This window comes from Vipera berus, assembly GCF_964194415.1.
Source record: "Vipera berus genome assembly, chromosome: 3".
NCBI classification, from domain to species: Eukaryota; Metazoa; Chordata; class Lepidosauria; order Squamata; family Viperidae; genus Vipera; species Vipera berus.
Window position 1 is genome coordinate 55,933,022 of NC_138204.1, and position 18,546 is coordinate 55,951,567.

The 18,546-nt window shown below is 39.1% G+C and overlaps 1 protein-coding gene across 5 annotated transcripts in view; it reads left to right on the top strand.

Moving 5' to 3' along the window:
* The window catches only part of PTPRF (protein tyrosine phosphatase receptor type F), a 528,476-nt gene that overhangs the window by 490,877 nt on the left and 19,053 nt on the right, over positions 1-18,546 (top strand). For all 5 annotated transcript variants that reach the window (XM_081322272.1, XM_081322271.1, XM_081322273.1 and 2 more), the window contains 2 exons: positions 14,040-14,163; positions 15,901-16,076. In XM_081322272.1, the coding sequence (XP_081178398.1) occupies positions 14,040-14,163; positions 15,901-16,076 (300 nt within the window). The remainder of the gene's footprint in view (positions 1-14,039; positions 14,164-15,900; positions 16,077-18,546) is intronic.

Sequence of the window (18,546 nt, forward strand, 5' to 3'; positions counted from 1 at the left end):
TTTGGCTGGAAATCAGAGGAACTGTAAAATAAACTGAAAGAAATTATTAAGGATGAATCTGAAAAGAGATTGCCAAAGATCAAGAAAGAGAAGAAAGCAAAAGGATCAGTGGAAATTGTCAAGAAGAAAAGAGAAGCCAAAGCCAAGAAAGGCAAAGCTCTCAGGAAGGAATTTCAGAAGGCTGCTAGAAGAGACAAGAAGCAGTATTACAACAATACATGTAAAGACATAAAAGATGGAAACAGAGATGGAAAAACAAGGAACATCTTCCAAAAAACTCTCTGAACTCAGAAGGAAGTTGCAACCTTGAATTGGTATGCTAAAGGACACTAACAGACAGATAATACTTGAATTAAAGAAGATTGAACAAAGATGGAAGGAACATACTGAAATTCTGTACAATGTAGATGTCAACTTCCAAGATGTACTAGAAGATGTTCTGTAATAACAAGAAGGTCAAGTTCTGAAAGATTAAGTTAGATCAGCACTTCAGCCATTACCACGTTGGAAATCTATAGGAATTGATGTAATATCTACAGAAATACAGCAAATAACAAAAGAATCAGTAAAGGTCCTAGCCATGTTTCACCAGCAAACCCAAAGAACCACATTATAGCCAACAGAAATCAATCTGCCAACTATTTGTGCAATATTCTTAATTCTACAAGTTAGCAAAATAATACTTAGGCTCATCCAATGCGGATTAGAACTCAACATGAAAAAGTAGATACCAGATATCCAAGCTGGCTTTTTAAAAGGTCAGAAGAATACTTAAAAATTCTAGAACATCTCAATTTTCTATAAACAGGTTAGGAAACCACAGTATGGACAGAAAACCTATATACAGGAAACTATGATATGGAAGGAACATAACAAAATATTCTAGCTTCAAGTTGGCAAAAGAATGAGTAAAGCAGTATACTTGTTCCTTATTTATTGAGGTTCTTTGCAAAATGTATACTGAAGCTAGCTTGGAAGCAGTTGAGTGTGGTTTCAAAACTAGAGAAAGAAAAATCAATAGCCTGCATTATGCTGATGTCATATATTTTTATGTTATGGAATTGTATAGAATTTATTAGAATGAGATATATTTTGATCTTTTATAATTGTGATTTGTTGTAAATCACCTACATCTCTGGTATAAATTGTAGCAAAGGAGGAACAGTCATATTCAAAAAGGTTGACTGTAGTTGAGCTACTTTTATACTTATAATCTTTCTCCAAAAGGAGAAGTTAAAGACAAGACAAGAGTTTTCAAATAAGGATGATTCAACAGATGGGTTTTTTGAGACAGGACAGCAGCATTACCGCTTCTCTCAAAGAAGTATTACAGTACCCATCCAGGCACTCAGGTCTTCCTTGCTGCCTGAAGGAATCAAATGGGACAAGGGTCCAAATTACACATAACAGTACAAAGAACCTAATTCACTGTCTTAGTTTCTGAAAGCATAAATGAATCCCAGGTGACATTGCAAAGTATTAACTCGTCAGAGAAATCCTGGAAAGACATGCTTCAGTTCCTCCTGTGAGAGAAAAGGCAATGAGAAAGACAAAATTGAGCTTCCTCTTTTCAGTAGTTCACCTGACAGAGCAATCTTCCTGTTCCTGATTGGCTGCTTAGTTTTCATTTCCCTAGGCTTTGTCTCTGCCCACAACTTAGATTGACACATCAGATTTAGATTTCTCTTTAACTCTTTCATATTTGAACCTTTTTGAATATGACTGTTCCTCCTTTGCTACAATTTATACCAGAGATGTAGGTGATTTACAACAAATCACAATTATAAAAGATCAAAATATATCTCATTCTAATAAATTCTATACAATTCCATAACATAAAAATATATGACAGCAGCTTTCTGATGGTGTTCTCTGAAACCAGTACACATATTAATCTGATCATTCTCACATTACATTTTGTGTATCTCCTGCAGTTCTGAATAACTATATTTCGAAGGTGAAACTTGACAGTAATCACTGCAATGCTCTTATTGCTGTGATGGAGTCCAAAGTAATGGTATGAGGAGCCCAGGAATTGCCATGAGTCTTTACTATCTGGTTTCTCTATGATTAACCATTTACTAGGAAAATGATTAATTTGAAAAATTGCTGTGTTAGAGGAGGTTCCATTGCACATAAATGTTTTTCTGTGCTTGCATCAAACTCTGTTTGGTCTTCTTCAGCTGCAGAAGACTTAAATCATGAGTAAACATTCATATTTTTCTGAAATGGTACAGCATTTCCTGCCTGAGCAGGGGGTTGGACTAGTAGACCTCCAAGGTCCCCTCCAACTCTATTGTTGTTGTTGTTGTTGTTGTCATTATTATTATATGGGGTGAAGCAGAAAATAAATTTAGAATGTGCCTTTTATATGCATTATAGTTCCTTCTCTCTTCTGCTTGCTATATTCTCTCTCCCCTTGCTATATTATATCTGCCTTGATTCAGAAGACACTTTACTAGTTGAATTCAAAAGGCAAAATTATAAGGACCAAGAAGCTCTAGAGAAGCACTAGCTAATTAAAGGATAGTAATCAAAAGCGGGAGCAAAATCTAGGAATTCTGGGAGAACTGTGATGCTTACATTGCTGATCCACCTATATTAAGAAAAGGGGTGTCACTTCAAGTGGCTGAATGAAAAAATCTGGGATTATCTTCTTACGTGCCTGCATACAAATCCATTAGCCTATTTCATATGGAGACAGTGATACTGTGACAGCCAGGAATATGTACAGAGGGGAGGGAGGAGTATGACATGAAACGATTAGTTTGCAGCAAGCAGCATTTGGAGTTTTAGTTTCCTGCACTTTTGCAAGAGACATTAATGATAGTGTAAAATAATACAGTATCTCTCAAAATTAGCACTTCAAATATTTGTGATCTGCAACTTTCTAGCTCCAGTCTTTCTAATTCGAGCTCAAGCAAATATTGGTTATATTTATTAGAACTGGAAATAAATGACCTTTAAAATGTCCAATAAATTTATAGGTAAAGAAAATGAATTGACTATTTCTCTAACATCTCCAACAATTTCTAAGGACAAGTCTTTTTAATTAGCAGTAACAGTAGGATTCACTACTGAAAAAGCCATCTCTTGCCATAATTCAGTAAAATATGGGAAGCCAGGTAGGCTGTGGAGAGTAGAGAGATGATTATTCAGTGAAATATGTGACATTTGTCTGTATCCAGTGGCCATCTTCTAACTAACCACATGAATGCACAGAGAATTAAATGGGAACAGGGAGTTTCTCTGCCTGTTATATTGTGGTTATTTATTTAGTAGAGTGATATACTTTTATTATTTGCTTCAGGATTCTGTTTCCTATAGAATAAGCAGTGTTATCAGCCAAAATATCCCCACATTGTGGGGATAAAAACATGAAATACTGATATAAAAATGCTTGCATTTACCTAACATTGAGGAGGCACAATAGCTCAGCAGTTAAAGACACTGAGATTGTCAACTGGAAAGCTGACAGCACAGGTTTGAGACCTGAGCGCCACATGAGGGGGTGAGTTACCATTACTTGCCCCAGCTGCTGCCAACCTACCGGTAGCATCTTGAAAGCATGAAAATGCGAGTAGATAAATAGGTACCACTTTGGCCAGGACAGGTTATTGCATTCTGCATTTTCATACTGGTGTCAGAAACAGATGACAGAAACATCTGTCAAACAATGCACACTCCCTCAGCTAAGAATCAGAGATGAGCATCACCCACTTGAGTCGGTCATGACTGGACAGGGGAAAACTTTAAGCCTATATCTTACTTTATATGTGTCCTACTTAATTATACAAACTCTGGGCAATTCATATAAGTAAAAAATAACTTTAACAATACAGTAAACAAAATTCCATCGTTAAAAATTAAAATACAAATTTCTACAATTGTTAATCCACAAACTTTCACCTGGAAAATATACATACCCATATAAGGAAAGATTCTCTACATTTAAAGGAGATCCTTGAATGATGCCTTGAGAAAAAACAAATACCTTTTAGAAGGAAATACTCTTTATGTTACAGCAAATTCATCAAACAATTGTTGTACAAAAAGAGGACATAAAAAGAAATAATAATGAGACAAAAAATAACCTAGATGATATAAAGGACCAAATCTCTGAATTGAAGCTACAGCTGGAAAGCTCCCAGATGACTACAAAGTATGAACAAATAAATCAGAAATCAGAGGATGAAGCAGAAAAAATGGATCTAGAGATAGTGGAGATAGGAGAAGGGAAATATGGACTGCCATACACAAATAAAATACTGCAAGACCTACCTATAACAATAAAAATACAAAAGATCCCTTACTTCCTTCTTCAAAATACACCTGAGGACAAGGAAGAAGATTAGAGAAAACAGAACATAGAGCGGGCAGGAGAAATGTCTAGGGCAGGGCTTTTCAACCTTTTTACCCATTGTACCACCTTTAGGATATGGCAACATCCGAGTACCACTAGTCACCTAGCAAGGTGTCAAAAACCTGATGACCAAAAAAAAAGGAAAAAAGTGATGAAGTACAGGTAGTCCTCAACTGACAACAGTTCGCTTAGTGACTGTTCGAAGTTACAATGACACTGGAAAAAGTGCCCCCCAAGCCACAGCCGAGCAAGACACCTGTCTGCCTGCCCGGTGGCGCTCTTCCTCCTGTCCGAGGTTTTCATTGTTGTGAGCATTTCTGTTGAGGATTGGCAGCAGGGGTGTTTGGTTTTTATTCCCCCTCTCTGCTGGGTGGTTGCTGTGGGTTTTGGTCATTTCACATGACCCTGGGATACTGTGACTGTCATAAATATGAATCAGTTGCCAAGCATCTGAATGTAAATCACAAGACCCTGGAGATGCTGTAACATTTCAGCTTATCGGTGCTTCTTCTGGGCTCAGAAGTGCCAGGTTCAGCGCCAAACTCCAGCTGGAGCCTGGTGCCAATCCTGGGGCTTCCACTGAGCCCTGACAGCCCTGAAGAAGCTCCAGCCATCTCTCGCTCAGGCTTGTGCAGTGCTGCCACTGGTTCAGCTCATTCTCCTCCCCCACTACCACTTTTCTAGGATGGTCATGTACCACCTGCCAGGTGCCAGTGTACCACAGGTGGTACTCGTACCACTGGTTGAAAAGCCCTGGTCTAGGGAATGTGGATGGGCAGAGTCCCCCCCCCCCAAAAAATACTCTACCTAAATTGTCTTTCTTATGCCAAGTAGCTTGCACAAAAATAGGGGGGGGAAATTTGGGCGATTTAATTGCCTTGGCTTGGAAAGCTACTTGGCAAAGAAAGAAAGCAAGAGTTAGACTTAAAAAACAGAAGATTTATCAGAGGGGGCACTATCTGTTTAATATACCTGTTTGAATATGATTAAAAGAACCCTTAGATATAACTAGATTTTTATAATGGAAGATACGATTTAGAATTAAGATAGCATTTTGTTTTTCTTCTTTTGATATGGGAAATTTGAAAAAAGAGGAGGATTGGTATGAATAAAAAATCTTTTAGCTATGTAAACATAATATTGAGAAAATCATAACTGATAAAGATACTGTAAATATTGATGGGAAATCAAACATTAAATAAGAGCATGAAAAACAGGATATTATGAATTGATATTGTTATTTCTATAATATTAGTGAAATATGAAGATGTCTATATTTAATTTTGTACACATCAATAGTACTAAGAATTGTAAGTGTTCAATGAGGGAAAAAGGGAAAAAAATATGGGGAAGAAAGGAAGTTCAAGGGAAAAAAATACCGGAGTGTACAGTACTGAATAGATCTATATTGAAGAAGTTAATGTTAAATATGTAAACCCAGACAACATGTTATTTACTTAGCTCTAAAGATTGTAATTTTTAAAAATCAATAACATTTATAAAAAATAAAGGACATGCTTGAGTGCTGTGGGAATAAAGTGTGGAGTGTCTTCTCTATGGAGAACTGAAGCAGAGGATTTAAGATAAATCCTAGTGGCTTTCAGCACAAACTGTCATGATAGCCAAACAGAAATTAAAAAATGAGTTTTAAGCAGCAAAAAAGATGTTCCACAAATGAAAGCAGACTTTCAGGGTTGAACAGGCTAAGGAGAAGCCCTTCAATCAAGAATGTCAGCAAAAAGAAATTTTTAATAAAAAGAAAATATTTTTCAGATCAGAAAAATAACAAGAAGATGTATTGATAATTAAATTTTAAGAATAAATAATGGAAAAGATCCAATAGAGGCGAGTGAGTTAAAGGCAGATGGAAAATTGTACTGAAATCCTTTACAAATGTGATTGAAAGACCAAATAGAGCAGGGGTGTCAAACTCAATTTCATTGAGGGCCGCATCAGCATTGCGGTTGCCCTCAGGGGGTCGGGTGGGTATGGCCTACTGGGTGGGTGTGGCTAGAGTGCGTATGGCCTACTGGGTGGGCGTGGCCAGCTCTACATTGTTCGCATCAAGGGTGCCTATGGGGGCCTGGGCAGGAGTGGGACAGATCTGAGGGTCTCTGGGCTAGGGCCAAGGCAGCGGGGGCCATTCCCTCACTGTTTCCAGGATGGCTTCGCGGGCCACATGAAACCACTTCACGGACCGCATCCGGCCCCCGGGCCTTGTGTTTGACATGTCTGAAATAGAGTATATACTAAATAAGTGACTTGCTAGAAAATAAGATACCACAAGGAATAGGTCAGCTATCCAATAGAAAAGTACAGAATGCAGACAATGAGCAGTGTGAGTTGCAGAAAAGGAAATAAAGTACGTAAGCATTGAACAAGACTGAAAGAAAAAAAAATGGAAAAAAACATCAATGGCTGCCATTGCTTACCGTATGCATTGAAAATGTTGATGTTTAAGTCCTAAACAACTTAAAATCTGACCATCTAAGGAACCACTAAGCTTGTCCTGATAAATACAGCAGAAGAAGCCTTGCCAGTATGCCCCAATTATCAGAAACTCTTTTTTTCTGGAATGAGAGAAAAAAAGCTACCAAATGCAGCCCCTGGAGTTACATTGCCTTTCCCCCCCTCCTTAGTTATGTAGGAAATCTGTAAAGATGATGTTTGTGGCTAGGCTTTCAACTGTTCAGTGATTTTAGTATTTATTCTAGCATTAGTTTAAATGTGTATTTTAAACCTTTATATTGTCTTTTAGTTTTAATTTTTGTTAGCCACATTGAGCACTTGTCAGAGCAGACATGCAGAGTATAAATTAATTAAATACAGGTAACCCTTGAGTTATGAGCATTCACTTAACGCTTGTTCAAAGACAGATCTTTTCTAGGTGTGTCTGGTGTGGCGTGAAGGGAGGGGGAAGCATGAGGTATCTTAATGGGTCGGGAAAGCCTTGGAGGCCTGTTCCATCACTAGGACCTCCATGGCCTTCCCCACCCTGAGATACTTCATGTTCACTTAACGAGCCGTGTGCATATTAATGAGCAAGGGACTGATCTCCTTCGAGGTATGAGATTCACTCTGTGAGTTTTTGAGTTACGAGTGGAATGGGCAGGCTCCATTACACTCGTAACTTGAGGACTACATGTACATGTATTGTGTGTTGGTGTCCCTTATACTGTAGAAAATGTTATAAAATGAGAAAGGCTACAGCTGGTTTAGAGAAGGAAATGGATCCTGGGTGTAGGAAAAATAAATAGAGGCTGTAGCAAGGAGCATCCTTCCCAGTTTATTGCCTAGCAATTGGGTGTTTTCATAGTGCCCACAACAGTAGCCCTTTTTTGAGAATACCACAATATGTTCTCAAAATTCCAAATATCTGCACTTCCTCCCTATGGATATAGGGAAAGTGCTCTGGGCTAAGATTGGAACTTTTCTTTATACTCTGAGACATCAAATCATATTTATTAAATGCAGGTACGATCTGCTTATACATATACACAGACAGGCAATCCCTGTAGTATTATGTATTCTTATGTAATGGAATGTGCATAAATTGTCATAAGAATTTTTGAACTAAATCCCCAGCAGCCTTTTGTCTATCAAACAGCACTGCTTGCAGTGGATGAATTCTTGAAAATCACTGCTTCTGTTGCTGGTTCTAATTCCTTGCCACCATGGAATAGGAGGGAAAATTATTCAGGATATTTCTCTCGTTCTATACCACAGGTGTCAAATTCGCTGTGTCACGTGACATGTCATGACTTTTTTCAGATTGCCGGAGCTCGGGTGGGCGTGGCCAGCTCTACATTGTTCGCATCAAGGGTGCCTATGGGGGCCTGGGCAGGAGTGGGACAGATCTGAGGGTCTCTGGGCTAGGGCCAAGGCAGCGGGGGCCATTCCCTCACTGTTTCCAGGATGGCTTCGCGGGCCACATGAAACCACTTCACGGACCGCATCCGGCCCCCGGGCCTTGTGTTTGACATGTCTGAAATAGAGTATATACTAAATAAGTGACTTGCTAGAAAATAAGATACCACAAGGAATAGGTCAGCTATCCAATAGAAAAGTACAGAATGCAGACAATGAGCAGTGTGAGTTGCAGAAAAGGAAATAAAGTACGTAAGCATTGAACAAGACTGAAAGAAAAAAAAATGGAAAAAAACATCAATGGCTGCCATTGCTTACCGTATGCATTGAAAATGTTGATGTTTAAGTCCTAAACAACTTAAAATCTGACCATCTAAGGAACCACTAAGCTTGTCCTGATAAATACAGCAGAAGAAGCCTTGCCAGTATGCCCCAATTATCAGAAACTCTTTTTTTCTGGAATGAGAGAAAAAAAGCTACCAAATGCAGCCCCTGGAGTTACATTGCCTTTCCCCCCCTCCTTAGTTATGTAGGAAATCTGTAAAGATGATGTTTGTGGCTAGGCTTTCAACTGTTCAGTGATTTTAGTATTTATTCTAGCATTAGTTTAAATGTGTATTTTAAACCTTTATATTGTCTTTTAGTTTTAATTTTTGTTAGCCACATTGAGCACTTGTCAGAGCAGACATGCAGAGTATAAATTAATTAAATACAGGTAACCCTTGAGTTATGAGCATTCACTTAACGCTTGTTCAAAGACAGATCTTTTCTAGGTGTGTCTGGTGTGGCGTGAAGGGAGGGGGAAGCATGAGGTATCTTAATGGGTCGGGAAAGCCTTGGAGGCCTGTTCCATCACTAGGACCTCCATGGCCTTCCCCACCCTGAGATACTTCATGTTCACTTAACGAGCCGTGTGCATATTAATGAGCAAGGGACTGATCTCCTTCGAGGTATGAGATTCACTCTGTGAGTTTTTGAGTTACGAGTGGAATGGGCAGGCTCCATTACACTCGTAACTTGAGGACTACATGTACATGTATTGTGTGTTGGTGTCCCTTATACTGTAGAAAATGTTATAAAATGAGAAAGGCTACAGCTGGTTTAGAGAAGGAAATGGATCCTGGGTGTAGGAAAAATAAATAGAGGCTGTAGCAAGGAGCATCCTTCCCAGTTTATTGCCTAGCAATTGGGTGTTTTCATAGTGCCCACAACAGTAGCCCTTTTTTGAGAATACCACAATATGTTCTCAAAATTCCAAATATCTGCACTTCCTCCCTATGGATATAGGGAAAGTGCTCTGGGCTAAGATTGGAACTTTTCTTTATACTCTGAGACATCAAATCATATTTATTAAATGCAGGTACGATCTGCTTATACATATACACAGACAGGCAATCCCTGTAGTATTATGTATTCTTATGTAATGGAATGTGCATAAATTGTCATAAGAATTTTTGAACTAAATCCCCAGCAGCCTTTTGTCTATCAAACAGCACTGCTTGCAGTGGATGAATTCTTGAAAATCACTGCTTCTGTTGCTGGTTCTAATTCCTTGCCACCATGGAATAGGAGGGAAAATTATTCAGGATATTTCTCTCGTTCTATACCACAGGTGTCAAATTCGCTGTGTCACGTGACATGTCATGACTTTTTTCAGATTGCCGGAGCTCGGGTGGGCGTGGCCTCCACATGATGCAACCGGCTGGTGGGCCGGCAGTTTGACAGCCCTGTTCTATTCCATTAGAGTGGAAACTCTAATTGTAACACCCCCGTATGTCCTGCATGCTTGATTCTTTCTGAGATAACACTGTGAAGGCAATAGATAGCTCTACATTACCATTTCCCAACCACCTGCTGAGACAATATGTTTATAATTACCCCTTGAATGTTCATATAACACTATCAAATGCTCCTGGGAATCTGCCCTGAATTATTTTCTAACCCTTCCTTGCAATTGTCTGCCACAGCATTAGGAGCCCTTCAGAGCTCAGGCAAGGTGAAAATACATAGTTTTGTGGGGACAGCTATAGCCAAGAAAGAGAAATGTGGTCTGTGCCTCACTACAGCTCTCTACCTTCTGCCCAAACAGCCTCCCGACCTTCTCTTCCAGAGTTTCCTTAGTTTCCCCCCATTTGACAGCAGAACAAGATTGCTGGCATTTCTTAGAGCTCCCTCAGATGCTGCTTCAGCACATAGGAGAGCAGTTCCGTATTACCAGAGTACAAGTCTGCTGTTCCACCCTTGTTTTCTTTCTGCATTGCAGACAGGACATGCGTTTCAGCCCACGGCAGGCAGGCAGGCAGGCAGGCAGGCAGGCAGGATCTCATTTGGGAAAGTTGATGGAATAATACACCAGTAGCAACAAGCTTTTATGACTGGGAGCATTTGGGGTTGTGAAATCTTCAGTTGCATTTTGCACGCATGTATCTGGATTCATTCCCCCAGTGTGTCTATTTATTCAATTATGTATAGGTTGCCAAAAACTCGGCTGCTTTAGTAGAAAGTTTTCTTGTGGGTTGTAAGAATAACGTCCTGTGACTGACTTCTCATTTGAGCAGCGTCATGGTTGGATATTGGATATTGGTCAGTGGTTGTGTTGACAAAGAGCTGCTGTCATTAAGAGACATGTTGGGTTTGTTAAAACCATGTCTTGGGATGAGAGCTTAAGGAATTGTGTGTTCAAATGTTTTTTTTTAAAAATGAATATCCCACCAAACAAAAGGTAGTTATTTGGTGTGACCCATCTGTAAAACAAGCACAAATGGTCTTCAGGTGCATTCTAAGCACCCTCTGCCTTATTTACTCATTTGTTTGTGCTAAGGAGAAAACAGGTGCACGTTAATTCATCAGAGTTTAAATCATTTCACTACTAAATGAGTCACTCATTTGCAGGCATATTTAATTAGCACCTCTTTGCAGCCAGGTGGATTCCTTCTCCTGCCTTTCTCATCTGTTTGCCTTCTTAAGGGCTTGTTAATGACAGAATAGTCAAGGATTTTACACTTTCTCCGCAGCAAGACAATTGCTGTAATGGCATTGCTGGGAATTGGGGATAGATGGTTGATTTGTGCCACTTTTCCCTTACTTTTCCAACACATTGCAGCAATTTTAGTGTGACTTAGTACAGAGGTGAGTTTTGTACTTCTGTCCCAACCCTTCTGTGTTTGAAAAAGGCCTGTGAAATGGCTGTGAGGGTTGTTTTCACTTCTTACATACTCGGAAAAATGAAATTCAGTTCTATCAGGTATCTTGAATATAAAAATTTGTATGAGACAGGGTAACTTTTCTTAAGTCTCTGCAGAAGTTTTTCAACATCTAGGAAACAAAATGAAAAAGTTCTGAATTTGAACCTATTATATAATATCACAACTACTGAAATGTAGTTTGGATTATAATTATTTATTAGTTTATTTTAAACTGTCCATCGCTCTTTATAATGTCAGATTTCAGATGGCCTCCATTTTTTGTGCTAATTTGAAGGTGTGAAATGCCTGTCCAAGAGCAAAAGTTTTCTATCATAGATTTCTTGCAAATTGGGAACTTCCTTTTATGAGGAACCTGGATGGATTTTTTTTTCCTGGAACAAAACAAACCTACCTAAGTATAAGATGAACAGCTCCAAGCAACTTTGGACTGTTTGCTGCTTTCTGTAGTGCTGACAAACACTGCCATTTTGTTATAAGCTAAAAATGGAATGGGCAAAGAATATGTGCATTCAAGAGATCTTTACGTAATGTTGATTACCATAAAAAGAATAGCATGATAGGGGTATAAATAGCTATAATTTTTCATAGTCAGATTCACAATCTTACTAGATTAGGGCTAGGAGAGACTTTTCCAATGAATCCATATTTGCCATAGTTCATCTAACCATATCTTGGCTGTTTATTTTCTCACCATGTTGGCTGAAAAAAATGCATTGTTACTCCACTCTTTCCTCCCTCTTTGCGGATTAGAAGAATTAGAAAGAGACAACAGGGAAATATTGGCTGAGTATAGAAGAATGACCTAGCTGACCCTTCATAAAATTCCATGGATAAAATACAGCTTTGTCTATAAAAGTTTTATCTAGAATCACCCCTGGACCTGTCTCTATCAGTTGGGAGATGTGCTTCATATGACGACAGTCAGCTATAAAAATTGGTCTGTCACTTTGCACTGCCTGCTTATTATGCTGATAATAGTTTGGTTTCTTCTTGCATTTCCCAAACCATTTATTAGCCACTTTACGATGTTCTATCCTTCTTGCTGAAGTTGTGAAAATCCCTTTTATATGTCCAATTGCTGTTCCTTGAAATGGAAATCTTTTACAATTGATGTGGAGATGTTCAATTTTTCCAGAAAGGCATCTTTAATATCTTGAACTTGGCCATCATTCCTTCTGTTGATACTGATACGTGTGCTGTTTGTTAATAAAGCTTGGCAGTGCCAAGATTTTCCATCCACTTTGGAGGGACTTATAAGCCTTCATGTGTGTATGTTAAGGGAACATCAGGCCCTTAAAGAAGAGGCCTGATTCGCTCCTATTTCTATCTTTAAAGATTTCAGAATTGGTCAGAGGCTTAGGCTTTGTAAAATGGAAATGGAGGCAGAAATCGCACAGAAACATCCCTTTCTTACTTTAAGCAAGGGAACCCAAAGAATTGCAGTGCCACAAAGTAGATACTTTGCCATCAAATCTGATCATGCAATGTTGGAGGACTACAAATAGTCCTCGGGAATTGTACACAGCCCACAGACCTCTTTCAATATATTAGAAATAACCTAAATGTAGACGACGGTAGTTGATTTTGTTACTTGGGTTTCTACCTTAGTGTTTCTGCTGTCATTTTTGTTTTTTTGCTGTTTAGTTTCCTGGCATATAATCTTCTGGCTTATTGGAAAAATGACTGATACTTCTCTTTTATAGTAGCTGAGGTAAGCAAATAAGGGATTTGGTTCTGGTATAAATGTTGAACAGCAAATATTGATCTAAGGACCCGGATTGTCGTTTCTTTGCTGGCAAGTAATGCGAGAAATGATTTGTGGGGAAAGAATAGCAGTTGGGAGAGATGATTTACACCCACCCAATAGTGCATTCCAAGATGCTTATTCCAGGATGAATATTCAATATTTGCCATGCCAAGTCAGGTAAAGCTATGAGATAGGTTGCAAGGGAGCAGTTCATTTTCCATGTATGCATAAATACATATACACACACAGTCCATTTTTTATGTCCACTGATCTGTATTCATAAATTCAGTCATCACATCTTCATTACATTCCTGAGAAATTCTTGGTGTGTGTGTCTGTGTATGTTTGTGCGGCCTGCGTACTTGTGCGCTTCTACTCTTAACTCTTTTTTTTTAAAGATATTTGGAAAGTTAGCCTTTAGGCATCAAAAAGTTCTAATTATACTATATTTTAGCTATATTTCATATGAAAATTTACTGATATGAGACAGTATTCAATTCATACCACATCTTTGTTTCAGGTTTTACATATTAGAGAATTCATGTGAAATAAACATTAAATGTTGTATTTAACTGACAAACGGCCTGTTCTTAAAATTACTGTTGGGTATTGTCTCTAGCATAGATGGAAGTGGTAACAAGATTGAATGTCCCACCTAGCAAGTAAATTCTTTGAATCAATCAGATGACTCATATGAAACTTACTTACATTTACTCAGTGTATTATTCAATACTGTTTCAACATTGAGGAAATGTATAATAGTTGGAAAAGTAATAAATATGCTGTGTGTATGTGAGAAAGAGAGAAATGAGAAAAGACACTTAGCCTTCCTTTTTTTTAATCATTTACCTTGTAGTCCATTGATCCTGGGCAGCAGTTCACCTGGGAGAACTCCAACTTGGAAGTGAACAAACCAAAGAATCGCTATGCAAATGTGATTGCCTATGACCACTCTCGGGTCATCTTGACCTCCATTGATGGTAAGATTATTAACAGCTACTTTCACTAATAAACTGCAGCATCAGACATGAGATTTTGAGGTTTTGAAGTTTCTGCATTGTAGTGTGGAATCAATTATCTATCCAACTTTGACTACAAAACATAAGACAGAAATAAAGCTGCAACACTGTCAAGAATCTAGGTTGATTAACTGATGCAGCTGAATGAATGGGCACTAGGACTCCGTACTTTTTGATAATTATTAAACATGTTCCTCAAGACTCGACATCCTACTTATACCTGAAAATCTTACATGAAAGAATGTGCATATATATAGTAGAAAGTTTTCTCATACATTCTTTTAAGACTTGTGTTATTTTATAGCACACTGTGTTATATATAGGTCTTTGATCCAAAGATTGTTCACTACTGAATTGATCAGTGTATGGACATTAACCTGTCAATCTAAAAAGTTCATTTTTCAGAGTGTGCATTTTTTAAGCACATCTTTATGAAAGAATAAGTAGACAGCCATTTCTACTGCCACACAAAGAGCCTTGGTGGAGCAGTGGGCTAATGCCTCCTTAAGTAACACCAGCTGCCTGCAATTAGTGCAGGTTCGCATCCCACCAGGCTCAAGGTTGACTCAGCCTTCCATCCTTCCGAGGTAGGTAAAATGAGGACCCAGATTGTTGGGGGCAATTAAGCTGACTTTGTAATAATGCCGCTTGGGGGGGTGTGTGAAAGCCCTAATAAGCAGGCATATACATAGAATGAAGGCTACTGCTAAGCTTGTAAGCCGCCCTGAGTCTTCGGAGAAGGGCGGGATATAAATGGAATTAAAATAAATAAAAAATAAAATAAATATCTAGAAGTTTTAGATCCAGATGATTGAGCAACATTATTGGTTTTATTTATCCCTTTGTTTTTGCACTATGATTTCCCAAATAGTGTAACTCCTTGTCGTCATATTTTCACTATAATGGATTTATGTAAGGACAGGAGTTAAGTTTTCTATCAAATTTATTTCTTAAATTTATAGCACTCAAGTCCCAAATCATTTGATTCATTCAGTCTGTTGTAATATTGTATTTGGACAAAACAATAACTGGGTTGGGGAAAAGAAAAAGATGTGACTCATTAGAAGTAGAAGGTAACCTAGTAGATGTCCTTATCATTTTTTATTTTAAGCCATTAATTCCAAAATGAATGTCAGGTTGCAAAATTGTGATCTTCGTGGAATATGTACCGGTACTCCAAAACCAACTCTGCCTTTATTTGAAAGAGCTATTTATTCATTTCTTCCAAATGTAATTCTAGAAATATTGTTCTCTAAGAGACTTAGACTGAAAAACTGTCCTAACATCTAATAACTAACCTTTGATTTTATGCTGTTGCATTAACAAGGCACAAAAACAATGGCATAAATCTTACTTTGGCCATGATTGTCTCCAGAATGATTGAGCATGTGTGTCATATTCCACACTATTTCCTTCTTGTATAATGTTTAAATATCCATTAAAATGTATTCCCCATCTATTTGCATTTAGTCAAGAGCTACTTATTTATTGCATTTATAAACCTCTGCACTCTTACTGGAGTCCTGTAAGATAATATACATTAAAATCAATCAAAACCCCACAAATAGAATTAAAGTCAAATGTTAGTGTAGCACCGGCTTCCTTATAATCTTTACCCTCTCTCTGAATAACTCAGGATTCTGGCTGTCTCTTTACTTACCCATTCCTGAAGATTCATGCCCTTTTTCTGTCATGCAGGGGTCCCTGGAAGTGACTATATCAATGCCAATTACATTGATGGCTACCGCAAACAGAACGCTTACATTGCTACACAAGGGCCACTGCCTGAGACACTCAGTGACTTCTGGAGAATGGTATGGGAGCAACGTACAGCAACAATCGTCATGATGACACGACTGGAGGAAAAGTCTCGGGTATGAACAAACTTGGTCTCTCCCACAGACCATAAATGATTCACGGAGTTGTAGTCCATGTTGATACTGGAAATGCAGTGCTAACAAGAATATTAGCAGCTTTATATATTTGAACTCTAATGACAAATCTTTGGGGAAATGATAGTGGTGCAACATTGCAGAAAAAGAAGGGGAATAATGTATGGTACCAACACATCCATCATGGACTTTCCTTTTCCATCTAGTTCTTAAGTGAATTATTTATTTTATGAGGTGGTCACCTATGCTATGGCTAATTCATAATCGGAAGGGCCAGGGTAAGATTCTTATAAATAGAATCCCATATAAGTAACAGAATCTCAGTATGAATAATTGGGGGAATTAATGGCTTGAGTTCATTTCACTCCTTGTGAAATTCAAAAGCAATCAAAGGAGAGGGAGGGAATATATTTGCAGTAGCAAATCACACACTTTTGGCATAATTGACCCCACAGACTAGGAAGCATATCATCAGAGTAGGGTTGTGTAATCTATGTATGGTCATTTGTGGTAGAGAGAAGCTGTCGAGCCCCGTGGGCCAGACACACAACGGAGGGGGAGAACCCCATGCCGGCCCGCCCCCTCCCTCCTGGCCTCACTGGCTGGAGCCACCACCAGGAAGCCAGTGGAACGCCAGGAACCCTCCAGAGCGGTCGGGGCCGGCTCCAGGCTTACCGGCTCCCCCCCATTCCCCTCACCAGCTGGGGTCGCTGCCAGGACACCAGCCACCCCCCCTCCTGCTCTTTTCACTGACTGGAGCTGCCGCCGGGAGGCCAGCGCAATGCCGGGAACCCTCCGGAGCAGTCAGGGCCGGTTCCAGGGTCACCGTCTTTCCCCTGTTCTCCTCACCAGCTGGGTTGCCCCTGGGAAACCAGCAGGCCACCGGGAACACTCTGCAGAGGGCGCAGGACTATCCAGCATCATGCTGTGGGGAGGGGAATCCCAGTGGCATCCTCGTGGCTGCAGGCATGGACCTCCCTGCAGTGGCTGTGGGGAGGGAAATCCCCACAGCTCAGGCCACGAAGCATAGAACGGCGGGACATTGCTGCCGGACCTGCATGCCTGTTCCGGAGGAAAATGGAGGGCCTGAACTGCCAAATAAGTGGTCCTCCCACCACTTAATGCTGGCTTGCGGACTGGGGTGGGGCTACGAATCTGAACGGCTATGTAAAGCGCTGGGAGCAGTTCACTCCCAGCGCTGACTTTTTCTTTGCATGGAATAAAACATCTGTTACTCGTTCCTGTTGGTTGGTAGCTGCTTTCAACCCAAGGAGGACGTTGTGGCAGAAGCAATCTCTATGTATAAGCCATTCTGCAGGTGTCTTCTGCTGTGTCTGGCACCCAAAAATTATAGCCATATTAAATTCTGTCTTCCGTGCACATAGTTTGAATGTGTAAAAAGGATTTATTTGCCTTAAGGTATCTGAATAGAAGATGCCTATGTTTCAGAATACCCTTGCAAAACATAGAGCTCAATTGGAGATCCTGGGCAGAGAGTTCTTCAGAAGATAGCATCTCTTGTAATGAGCACAGAATATATTACGTTTCCATGCCAACCACAGGATTGTGGTGCACTCATTTCTTTAGTCAAATAGATTTGAGTAAGGCAATAGAGATAGGGAATATTCAGGGAGTAGTTAAATAAAAGTGGGGGATATGTATGGAGGGAGAGCAATGCATGCAACCATATATCCTAAGCTTTGCTGAATTAATACTGAAAGGGGAATGCCAGTCTTTGTGTTACAAAAATACTACAGAACTGCAAAGAGCACATTGGAAAGAGCCTGTATTTCTAACTCAGGTTGAAAAAGTGTTGTTTGTGCTGATGAATGGCAAACACTACTCAAAATAATATACTTTAGGGTGTCTTGACTAGTGCCCTTTTATTGTTCAGTCCTTCATTTGTTAATATATTCTAATTTTAAAAAAGAATTGGTACATGTGGCATCATAACATTCTAATGTGGGTGTTCTAATAAGTTAGCTATGCATTTTTGAAAAATATGTTTTAAATTCACTTAAATATATAAATGCATACGTTTCATCTTTAATAGGTAACTTCAAGCTTTCTGTGAGGTCTTTTTTTTTTCTAATTGTTCATCAGTCACAATCTCATAAATCTCTCTTGGATCCCTCATCAGTAATCTTTTGTTCCAAACTAAATACCCCCTATTTTTTTTAAGATTTATTCAACTAAAGATAGTCCATATATGCTGTGGTTTTTCTTCTCATCTTTTATGCATGTTCTGCAGTGGTACCCTTTCTTTTTTTAAGGTGGGGTGAGCAAAATGATGTGCGGTCGTCCAGAACATTACTCTGTGTGTGGTGAAGATGAAAGGGGTGGCGAGAGATAAACATTATAATAAGCCTATTCTGCCAAAACAGTGGCAAGAAATAGATTACAAACATAAAAAATAAGACCTAGTTTCTTGATGTGACATCTGATTGTGCTT